The sequence below is a fragment of the Hippoglossus stenolepis genome, chromosome 3 (genome assembly GCF_022539355.2).
Source record: "Hippoglossus stenolepis isolate QCI-W04-F060 chromosome 3, HSTE1.2, whole genome shotgun sequence".
Taxonomy (NCBI): domain Eukaryota; kingdom Metazoa; phylum Chordata; class Actinopteri; order Pleuronectiformes; family Pleuronectidae; genus Hippoglossus; species Hippoglossus stenolepis.
The window spans coordinates 16,184,126-16,196,506 of record NC_061485.1 but is presented as its reverse complement, the minus strand read 5'-3'; the positions used below and the strand labels follow the sequence as shown (position 1 = coordinate 16,196,506).

Sequence of the window (12,381 nt, the reverse complement as noted above, 5' to 3'; positions counted from 1 at the left end):
AATTGTTAAGTTTTGGTTGTATAAACTTGAGTTTTTTATTTCATGACCAGACATCTTTATATCAAGGAGAAGCTGCAGTATTCAGAATACTTTACTAATTGAAATTAAATATTAACTATTAATGACTTATTAATAATGATAATATTAAGAGTTTTGTGGATAAATGAATGACACACCAAATTGTATCACCCCTTAAGTAATTTCATTATATTTCTCAAAAGTTAATATTTTCCTGTCAAACAAACAGTTACAGGTTCACAGAGCATTATTTAAACAAAATACAGGTCGGTTTAATATCCTCATTATGACTTTGGGGTCAAAGTCATGCTGTTACACACCCTGCGACGTAGGTGGCGACATGCACCTGTAAGGACGAAAACGGCGACGAAGAAGAAGGTACCTTCCCGCCTGTACGTGTCGTGCTACTGAAGAGGGTGACGCTATTCTCTTCATGCGTGTGGATTCCTGTTCCTTTTGAATCGTACTTGGGACGTTTGGTTTTTACCATGTCACGGGTTAGTTTCGCTCGTGGTGCTCTTTTTGTGCAGAGTACATTTTTACCCACTTTAACGCGTTTTTGTACCTGTTCGCCGCCTGTTACGTTCACGGACAACGCTCTGTATTTACACCCCGATTGAACCGGATAGCACACCGGACGAAGCGGGGGTTTCGCAACTTTATCCAGCAGAGAAGAGAGGAAGACGGCGGCGCAACTGCTGTGGTGCGGTCAGTTTAATCTGGTGAGTGCTAGTAAGCTAACATTAGCGACGACATTTTAGCTTGTCTGCTACACTGGTTAGCCGTTTTACAGTGAGGTCACATGGTGGAAAGCGTGTGTTTGAATTAGAGTGGCTCTCAATGAGACGTTAACCAGTCCACCGACATTTTTCATCTATTATTTACTTAATTACTCTATGAGCAATGCAAACTTTTATCAATGACCACGTTTTTTGAAAATGCAGTAAGGTGATTAAAAAATTTAGAATATGCAGATATTAAATGCTAAAAACGTGACTATCCTTAACAAACTGTGTTTTATTGTTGTATTCTACGTCCACTATCTTCCAGGTCAATGAGCCAACATATATCAGGTGCCTCATTCTTCGGGGACTGCCGGTCATCTTGGGGGATGATCCCACTGCATTCTTCAGGAACTGCTCTGTAAGTAACTTAATTTGTCTTAAATGTTTGAGAGGCATAGTTTTTCATTTTAAGCCATTGTTGAAGACTGCTACTAATTTTTTTAATCATTTGAATAGCATCAGACTTGGACTTCCAATTTGGCCAAACAATTTGCAGTGCTGCTTTTAGTCTCCATCAAGCTTAAAAGATGTGGAAAAACTGCTCCCAGAAATTTAAGTCCTATTAGTCCTATGTTTGACTTAAATTGTTTTTAAGTGAGGAGTTCTGAGTGTGCTTGTTGTTAAGGAGTTCGAGTAAATTTCTGGGAGCAGTATTTGACATCTTTTCAGTATGACTGGGACTGAAAGTGGGTAAACTTGCCTGAGCTGACTAGCAACAAAAAACACATAAGGTGTGTGAAGTCAGTTTAATCAGTTACTGTCTGTGCTGTTTATGTTGTGCAACACTTTTCATAATAATCTACATAATCTAGGTTGCATAAGTATGTCCTCTGCTTGTCCATTTGTTTCTTGCTCTGTTAGGATGTAAATGAGAACGGATCATACAGTCAAACTGCAGTGGGAATCCTCTGCATGGATGAAGACAATCCTCAACTCAACCCATCCACAGTAGGGATCATCTTGGAAGGGAGCATGGTGATGGACAACCTGGCAAACGTACCTCAGGCCTTCTGCCTTCTTTTTGGCCTAATTTATGCCCTGCACCTCGATTACCCTAAGTATATGAAAAACACTCATTCACAGGTTGTCTAAAAACTGGTATAATGTGCCTTCATTTTCATATTGTATGATCAAACAAATAAAACAGAAAAATTATGCATTTTTGTCATTTAATTTTTTTTATTCTAGTTTAACAAATTATAAAAGAAAAGGAAAAATGTCTCACTTTAACTTAACAAAACTAAGTAGAGTAATAAGGCAGAGTATTTGATATTACAACTGATTTCAAGTTAAGTCAACTAATTTTTCATTGCACACAACTTAACATTTTCAGACCTATTTTCCCAAATATTTTAAGTATATAAAACTACTGACTACAACTGTTTTTAAGTTAAATCAATTTGGCATTTAGTGTTTTGAACTTAAAATAACAATTAAAGCTTTTAAGTTAAATCAACTCAAGTTTTCATGTTCCATTACTAAAATATTTTAAGGCAACCTATTTCCTCAAATTTTCTAAGTAAACTCTACTTATCTGGGCTTACAGTGTAGTCAGGATAGTCAGATCCTTGAACTTCATCATGCAAATACATAACAGAATGAGACTGATTATGGACTCAGCTGTTGTCTGTGATGATGAGAATTGTGATTTGATTGGCCCTTGTATGAGTGTTTCGAGGGCATGTTTTGAACTGGTGGAATGGTGTAACTGTGATGGATGGTGCGTCCATGGTGAAATGCTCCTCATCCAAATGATCCACTGGTTGGATTCTTCAAAGAACAAAAACAAACCGCAAACCATATATTTAATCATCTGCACTTTCCTCAACTTAACAAAGTGGTTTATACTGCTCTTATTCTCAATCCGGTGTGTCACTTCTTGTGCGCCTGCTTTTTCAGTGTTTGTCATCTATATCAAGCCAACCATCGTTTCTGCATTGCATAGAAACTGAGGCTAACGAGTATGAACAGATGATACAGAATAATAGCTTCACCAAATAGTTTCCTTTCATGTGCAAAGAGCAACCACATATTTTATGTGCATCGATACACATGCGTCATCTATTTGTTTGCCATTCTAACCTTGTTTCCTTTGGGCAGCCTTCACTGCCTGATAAAATTCATCAGCGTCTGTCATTTGCAAAGTTGCAGCCTATCTGGTGGCCCTGCGCAAACACAGCAAATCTACCCCAATCCTGTAAATGCTGTGATAACATGTTATAGGACAGATGCTTTCAAACAGGGTCACTTGCATCTGCAGGGAAAGTGTGGAAGAACATGCCAGGTGCCGGGTACTTGCTGGGACGTACAACTCCTGCCACAGTAGCTTCTCATGCTGTTTTTAAGGAAACAAAAGGGAGAGGTAAAATGAAAGGAAGAAAAGTAAGGGGTTAAAGAACAACATGCCCTTGCAGAATTACAGCAGTTTCATGAGGAAAAGTACAGGCACACCCATCACGATAAGACTTCCTATAGTTACCGAAGGACATAATCACATATAGAAACAGCTGTCTCATGCCTGCAGCTCAACTTGTACCTATATAATGAGGACAAAACGTTCTGTCTCCCCATTGATGGGCGTGGTATAGATGCCTCATGTGCGTGCTGATGTGTTTGGGTGGAGTATCTAAAAAATGTTTCTCTAACCTTGACACAGACTCGTCCTCAGTGAGACACACCACGCCTGAACAATGCCAGCCTGGACTCTCACCCTGGGGCTCTTTGGCCTCCAGCACCTGAGCTACTGTCGATTTGATCAGCTGAAATACACCAGTAGTCATGTTGATGAAAGCAAAATATACATTCTGCAGGATTTAAATAGTAATCACGTTGCTTGTGCATATCTATCACAAAGTAGAACATTTTCCCTTCAGCAATTATGTGAAGGAACTGGATACCCCAGTAGTTACTGATTTATCATGCTGATTGGCTGGTTTATCATTAAACCAACTCAATTTTAAATACCAGTATATTGTTAACAAAGCTTCCCAAAAGAGTATTTCTATTGGGTTGAGTTTTAATGCCTCCTCTCTGCTTGTGCACAAACTGTCAAATCCCCACAATGATCTTTAAGAGGTATGTGGTCCAGTTAGTGTTATCTACCATTGCTTAGTTTCTGAATTCTGATATTTTTCCGTCAACTTTTTTCTGTCAAGTCCAGTCCCAGACATCATTTTTAGTAGGTGAGATGCTTTTTTTCTGTGAGTGTGAGGCATTGTGGTCGGCTGCTCCTCAGAGACACCAGTGACCTGTTTTCAGAGGCTGATGATGCTCTGGAATGATCCACTTAAATTCTCTGCAGGAGAACAAACCATTTGATATCATTTAAGAAAGAAGGTTGGTTCCAGGGCTCACCACCGGGCAAGTTATCCTCACCCATGAATCCTGAATGTTGTACAGAAAGGATTCTTGTCATCTATGAATTTTCACTTTGATACAGTTTTCTCTGTTATGCTGATGACGAACTATTATACTGTACATGTGTAGAAAGCTACATCTTACAAGTAACACTGCTGGGTGTGGCAGCATATTCTTCAACCTAAAGGAACTAAATCATAATTATTAACATTTTATACATTTCACTATATTTTATCTTACATTTGTTTAGAGAAATATTGACTCTAAGTTACTTTTATGTTTTTCCACTCACCTAGGAAATCTCTATCTATGTCTGACTCTATTCTTTTTTCTAATCAAACTCTTGCCATCCCAAAGCCTAAATGTGTTTGAGTGCTCCTTGACTCTGTTACACATTTTATAAAGGCATATAAACACTTTCTGCTCGACAGTTACTTGCAGCCACTGATTTATCTAATACTTATTTTATATCACTTACGTCCTTCCCCTCTGTGTGTCTGTGTAACTGTCTTTGTTGTCTTCTCTATTGATGTCCCTGTCTTGATTTTGTTCTGTTTTTTTATGTGACTTCCGTCTTTTATGTGCTGCAGAACAGGAACCTGCTGTAAACCAGTTGTAACTGAGTCAGGCTCGTTAAACTGTAACTGTAATATTACTTTAAATTCTTTCCTGTAAAATAAATCATTAGATTTGAAACTATACGTACATTTTGTTGCTGTTTTTTTAATTAAAGAGAAATTTGAATGCAAGATTTTACATCCTTGACACGTGTGGATTTACAGGTAACAGAAAGGTTCCTGCTTTCTGAGGCTCTTGTATTTTCCTCCAATGGTTTAACATTTTAATTAAAAAGTAAACAATTTAGCTTAAAGACAATAGCTCAGTGAGTTACTTTAATACAACAGGCAGCATTAATGTCTTGGCAGAGCCTCTGTAGGGAGGAAATTTAATGGAGTGGAAATGTCTGGCCGGGTTGATAGATCTACACAAGAGGCACGTTAACTCTTTGACCTCTCATGGTTTCATTGTGCTTCGATTGTGCCTCTCACAATACTCACATATTTAACCATCACAAAAGTCCCCTACCGGACACATTAGCTGGATGTACTGTTGCCTAATAAATTAGTTTTAAGACTTCCACGTATAGTTTTTTCTTTATTTAAAGCAAGAGAATCCAATTTCTTAAACTGCCACAAAATATCTGCATTTAATTTTCTCACTGACAGAAATAATCACCAAATAGATGGAACTACCATGAACTGGATGACTGACACCCTTCACAGACAGAGGTTCAAACTAATGAACACAGTCAAATGTATTTTCATGTACAAAAGTGACACAACACACCTGTAAAACATAAAAAACTCAGTTTTATTTAAAATGTTCGAGTGGTTCCCATCTAAATAAACAACATTCATTACACTATTGAGAGCAGTGATGTGAAAAAGGAGAAAAAAGTGAGTAAAATACAACAGGGACTTGTAGATGGGGAAATATTGCTCACCCTGACTTTTTTATGCTACTTTTTCAGAAAACGTCACCTCTCTATGATTATTACACACTTCTCCATCTCCATCTCCTCCATCAGCTTGTCCGGCTCCATCCGCTCCTCCACTCGCAGGCTTCTTGCGTCTCTTGTTGAGCAGAGGGTTGTTGGACGTGTCCAGGTCTTTGATTTTCACCTGGTCGTAGTCCACTCGCATGGTAGCCAGAGCACTGGTCATTTCCTCCTGTTAGAGGACAGGAGACATGTTGTGTTTTATTCTGATATTTTACTGCCACCTTGTGGTGAAAGCCTGACATGGCCTTAATCGGATCATGACAACATTTCTAGAAACATTTAAATTGAACAAGTCTCACCTTCACATCGTCCCACAGCTCCTTGTCTTCTGTCAAAACACGAGAGGTGTGCAGGGGTGTTGGGGGGACGACCATTGACTGCTGCATGTATGAGACACATGATCGTACATGAATACACACACGGGAGAAATAACAGGCCTGTAGCCACAAAACGTATCAAGTATTAACTTACACTGATCCAGGGATGATTCATGAACTGTGTAATGGTCATCCTTTCATTGGGGTCGGTCTTCAGTAACTGAATGATGAGCTGTTTGGCTGCAGAGAACATGAAAAAAATAACCTCAAGCATTTAACCTGATAGATTGAAATAATTCAGTTACAGTGTGGATGCATTGTTGGAAATAAAACACACACACTCATAGATATCAGTTCCCTAAATGTGTTCCCTAAAAATTTTTTCATCATGATGTAGTTCAGATAAACATGTGGGTTTTTGTTTAAATCCTTGATGTCACCTACTTAGTCCTGGTTTTTGAGCCAGCCATGACACACAGAGTGACAGCTGAGGTGTATGTAAACTCTTTTTAACAACTGTAATATCTTTTTGCTCTTTGACAAATATATTTTATGTACATGGTCTGACCTTCCTCAGAAACATCCGCCCACTCCGGGTTGGGGAACTCGTATTGGCCCAACCTGATGCGCTGCTTCATGCCTGGTGAGATGGCCTGACCGGTGTTAGAGTAGAACGGAGGAAACCCACACAGACTAAACAACAGAGATGAGAACACTATGTTACCCTGATGTCTTCAACGTAAATACACAGCAAACCAGAGAAGCTATAAACATTTCTTTAAGTGGAAACAGTTTAATAGACGCACATGATACTCACAGAATGTACATGATTACGCCCAAAGACCACATGTCACATGATTTGTCATATTTCTCTGGCCCAAGCACTTCTGGGGCTGAACGCAGAGAACAACACAGTGATGTGAAGAATGAAAGACACACATGTAAAAAGCAGGTCAACGTGCACATACACAAGGACATGGTGATAGTGAAGGACGGTAACCATATTTCCAGACACTATTCCTGTATTTACACATTGTCTTTACTGGCAGAAACCCCATGAAAGTAAACACTCACCAACATAATATGGAGTGTAGCAGGGAGTTTGGAGGGAGTTGTGCAGCGTCGTCTCCTTAGCAAAGCCAAAGTCAGTGAGCTTCAGTGTGGCGTTGCTCTCCTTGGTGGTGTACAGCAGGTTTTCAGGCTGTGGGATGACAGAAACAAACCCATTGGAGATTAAAAAACATGCACACGAGTGAGGAATAATTTTGACAGTGGCAGTACCTTCACGTCTCTGTGAGCTATGTCCATGTGGTGCAGGAACTCGATGGCCATGCCAATGTCATGCATGATCTCTGAGGCCTCTGGTGGAAAGAGACAGGACAGATGTACCAGAAAACATGAAAACAACACACACAGCAAGTAAGTTATTTAAATTTGATTACTGCTGGATTAATACAATATCCCAGAACTTTTGGAAAGAGAAGAAAATCTGCACATATATACTCCTCCTTAGATTTTTGATAGATACAGAGTAGCCATCTTAAATGCCCACATAATAAATATATACAAAAATAGATCAATGGATGGATGGATGGATAGAGAGAGAGAGACTGTGAATAAGGAGGAGGAATGAGAGAGCGATAGATGGATAGAGAATCATGTAGGACTCAGGATGGAAGAAGTTAAATTACAGAAAATGTCTAATGTCTTCATTTAAACCTTTAGCAGCTGGAGCCCATACAAAAGTACCATTACACGATACAGAGACTGTGAGATCTGAAACAGCTGAACTCCAGCTCACCTCTCTCTGTGAACGCCTGGTCCCCTCTGGCCTGAATGCGATTGAACAGCTCCCCTCCCACCATACTGAGACAAGGTGAACACAGAGATCAGAACGGGGTCAGCGAGGGGGAAACTCATCACTGCAATCATGGCTTCATTGTGACAAACAAGTCATTGTGCCTCATTATCTATTGGTTAGATGAGTCCAATCTTCTGAGCCACGGCACAATCAGAGGACTGCATTGATGATTGAAAGAAAATAATGACCTGAACACTTCCTGTACATCGTGCGACTTTTACACTGTAAATTGAATACAATCACATAAGATGCAGATAAGGTGATGGTGTTATTGTTCCAAGAAAAACAAGCCTCATTTCAAAGTGCAGTTTATACTTTATAAGAGAGGTTTTCCATAATCCAATAGAAATGGCTTTTCTTTAGCATTAAAGGATTTTATATGTGTTCCACTCACAACCGCACACTGCTAAATACTTATTTTAAAGAAACTCTGCCACAAAATTTGATATGATAAGATCCCAATGTCTTATATTGAAGCACAACAGAAACAGACATTGTCTCTAGTGATTTATGTTTTTTCCCAAAAATGTAATGCAAGTGTAAATTCCAATCCTCAATCGTCATTCAGAATCTGTTTGTTTGTTGGTTAAGAGGATAACACAAGAACTACTTCACAGATTTCCATGTAACTTGGAAGGATGTTGGAAGGAAGGATGTGGGATCTGTTGGTGAAGAACTGGACATGATGGTAAGTCTGTGATGACGAAAAAAAATCAGGACTTTTTATGGGACCGATATCTATCAGCGTGTGTTAATTGGTGCAGATCCACATACAAATCTGGATCTAGGGAATTTAAATGTGGTTTGTGCTCTACTGAATGTCATTCTAGTTCAAATTAACACAACGCTGAACTACAATATAGAAAAAAGGATACTGACAATCTTTTAAAGTTGTTTAAGTCTTTAAGTCTTTTTACAGTCTTTTAATAAGTAGACAGTAAATCACATGGTGCTGGTAATGCTCACCATTCCATTATAATGAGGAGACATTTCTTTCCTTGGTGCATGTTCTCGTACAGGCTGAGGATGGGGACGATGTGGGGACCTCCGGACACTCGCCAGTGCAGCTCAACCTCCCGTCGGGCTTTAGGAGTATCATACAGAATCTGAATAAAGCACAACAGAAATATCCAATTGTTCAGACGTCTAAATGCATAGGTTTCCATCTGTATATGTACAGTATATTTGCAGATCACAGTGTTCAGGACAGAGAAGCTTCATTGATTTCTTAAAAATCTGTTGGAAATATATTTTGCAGAGAAATCTATAATCACATACAGACATTATCTCATGCTCCAGTGTGAAGTCATTCACTATTAATGGCCACTATTAGAGCCGTTAATCTACTGCTGTTTGCTGGTCATTTCCACTGAGAAAATAGAAGCGTTCATACTTTAAGAGTGCATTTAGCAACATGATTTATCTCTATGGACACAGAGCAGCAGCAGTGGAATCATAAACATGAGAGGAGAATGTTCTATCTAACCAGAAATGCAGACCCCAGACCAAATCCATGTGGGATTTAAAAGGCATTTTGAGCACTGGAGGTGAAAGAAGGCTCAGATATAAATGTTCATGAGGGTGTGACTTTAACCAAAGCATCAATGCAAAAAACATTAGAGAACGAAAAACATCCCTCACACACACACACACGAGAAAATGTGGAGGCTGCTCTTTCTGTTCGTCTTTTCTTCTGGCTGTTTATTGACTTACCAGCTTATCAGGACACATATTTCCCAATGAAAATCCCTGTATAATATGTAACAAGCTCAAATACTTACTGCAGATTTTAACTTTCGATAAATGTCAAAGGCCTAGACGGTTGTGTGAAGAATTAACAGAGAACATCATTGTCCACATAAAGAAAAAACTGTGTCAAAATGTCCCAGACAGCATCATCACTGTCTGTCAGACTGTCTGAGTTTAGCTCAGCAAATGAATCTGCCTCATCCATGAGATTCAATCTGCGTCATATCATTCAAACTAGGAGCTATCACTAGAAATGAAACTTTAAAAGTCCTGCAGGGAAAAATCTATTGAAATATAAAATCTATCTAAGACTCAGACAGTGAGAACCACAAAGACAGATTAGGGATGAATAATTTATGTTTTCTCTCTTTCCAGTGACAGCAGCCTTCAGAGGACTGGTTAGATCATGCAGAATTAAGATGAGCACACACACACACAAACAAACACATGCATGTTTTTACTTCTATCTGAGTGAGGACAATCATTGGCATAATGCATTCCCTAGCCATTTACCCTAACCATCCAAACTAAATGCCTAACCCTAATGCTAAGCTATACCTAATTCTAACCCTAACCCTAAAACCAAGTCTTATTCCACAAACAGTCCATTAAAGGGTGGTCAGAAAGTGAGGACCAGCCAAAATGTCCTCACTTTCCCAAAATGTCCTCCGTAGGTTTTAGGGCCAAAGTGGTCCTTACAAAGATAGCTGTACAAGAGCACACACACACACACACACACACACACACACACACACACACACACACACACGGATGGATTTACATTGATTTTCAGGGGACTTACACTAACCCTAACCATAGTTACTACTAACTCTAACTTTAACCTTAACATAAACCGAACGTTAATGAGTTAAAGGGCTAACCCAAACCCAAATATAAACCTAACCCCAACCTAATTTTAACCTAAGCCGCACCCCTATCTTAAAGTAAACCTTATCGTAAAATGAATCTAAACCTAACTGCACCCTCACCTAAACCTAACCTTAACCTAAATGTAAACCTAAACCAACCCAAACCTTGACCATAACTTTAACTTTAATCTAACCTGAACCTGATCCTGAACCTGAACCTGAACCAGAAAACCCAACCTAATCTAAAGTTTAATGCTTTACACTATGGGACTTGATTTATTTCCCCACAAGGAAGAAAAGTCCCCGTAATGTGACTGTCAGGTCTAGGTCCCCACAACATCAGTAATACCCGGACCACACACACACCTTGAGGGCACATTTCTCTCCGGTCCTCTTGCAGAAACATTCCAGCACTTTGCCGTTGATTCCCAGACCGAGAACTTGAGCTGTGATTTTATAATCGTCTGTGACTGCGTTTCTCCTGAAGTGCAGTGAGGAGTAGGATGGTGGTGGAGGCTGCTGCTGGAGGAGGAGGTCAGACAGGCCGCTGTCGAAGCTGCTCCCCGGGCTGCTGCTGCTGGAACCGCTGCGCTGCGTCGTCCCGTGTTGCGCAGGAATCGGTTTTCCCCGCTGCTCCTCCTGGTTATGATGCATATTGTTTGTCTTTCCAGTAAAAAACTGACAGTGGTTCGGAACAGATGTCTCCAGCCTCAGGCACAGAAACCACCCAGTAACATCTTAATCCAGCTGCGTGTGTCCTGATGACTCTCCTGCTTCCAGACACAACATCTTGAATAATCTATAAAAGCTCCTTGGTGTAAAGAAAAGGGCGGAAATCTGAAGTCGAACCGTTATACTGGCATGGAGACTTAAAGGAGAGTCCAACTGGACACTGGTTTCAAACGTAAAAAAACACACTAAATCCGAGGTAAAAGGAACGAGTAAAGTTCTGTCCCGACCCGGCCTGGTCCTCCTCCTCCTCCGCACGGGTATCCGTCTCTTCCTGCAGGGTACAACAACCTCTCAACTCCCTTACGTCAGTGCAGAGCGGCTCAAATTCATCCTCCATTCAGCCACAGACGCTGATCAGTTTTCTTAAAGGAACAACCACGCGTAAAGACGCACGGTGGGGCACCGGAGTTAAGGACCAGAAGATAATGTTGTGAAGACGTCCAGGGGCGTAGGAATGAGGAGTAGGTCCCTTGAAGGAATATTGTTCTGAACTGAACATGTAAAATTAATTTTTCCACTTCGTATATTTGATATATATTTAAACATCTGCACTTTAGAAATATGTGTGGTCTTTTTTCGTTATTAAGCTTTTAAGCCATGTTGTTGTAACCCAAGTCAGGCATCAAAGAGGACAACAAGTTTGTGTACGTACATAATCCAACCTGTAGTTTTGGTGCAGCAAGTTTTGACCTAATCGTGGCTTTGGCCCCAGAATTCCCCTCATTTTCATGTGTAGGACTAAATCTCTTGTTATAATATAAAATTCATAATTAAAAAATAAAATAAAACTAGGGCTACGTTGTAGCACTAACGGGCCCGAGCACAGGCATTTTGAAGCCTGTTGCGGTTAGTGGAGAGAGCGATCAATAGGGCCTCCCACCGTTCGGCGATAGGGCCCTAATTAGTTGCTTTTAATTGATAAGTGGTTTTATATCATTATAGACAGTAAGATAGATGAAATATTGCTGCCAATTCAGATGTAAAGTAAACCCTCTATAATTACGATAATTGCTCCTATATATATGTTGATATGTATGTATATATGTGCTTTTTTCAAAGTTATAGATCGTGTGTGTGTTTTTGTGTTATAGATTCTGTCAGTACATTTCCATAGATATGTTCCCTGCACTAA

General features: G+C 39.8%; 1 protein-coding gene and 1 long non-coding RNA gene across 2 annotated transcripts; one reads left to right on the top strand and one right to left on the bottom strand.

Moving 5' to 3' along the window:
* The first annotated feature begins 361 nt into the window (after positions 1-361).
* Positions 362-1,958, top strand: LOC118103005. Its single transcript, XR_004694782.2, has 3 exons — positions 362-740; positions 1,069-1,161; positions 1,665-1,958. It is a non-coding gene; the product is annotated as an uncharacterized LOC118103005 (long non-coding RNA).
* A 3,552-nt stretch (positions 1,959-5,510) lies between these two features.
* Positions 5,511-11,571, bottom strand: LOC118105351 (MAP kinase-activated protein kinase 2). Its single transcript, XM_035153019.1, has 10 exons — positions 10,884-11,571; positions 8,866-9,005; positions 7,840-7,904; positions 7,320-7,399; positions 7,113-7,239; positions 6,856-6,931; positions 6,607-6,731; positions 6,193-6,278; positions 6,021-6,101; positions 5,511-5,890 (listed from the first exon to the last, which is right to left on the bottom strand). Exons 1-10 carry the CDS (start codon positions 11,169-11,171, stop codon positions 5,675-5,677), a joined length of 1,284 nt encoding a protein of 427 aa, XP_035008910.1. The 5' UTR covers positions 11,172-11,571; the 3' UTR covers positions 5,511-5,674.
* Between the last annotated feature and the right edge of the window lie 810 nt (positions 11,572-12,381).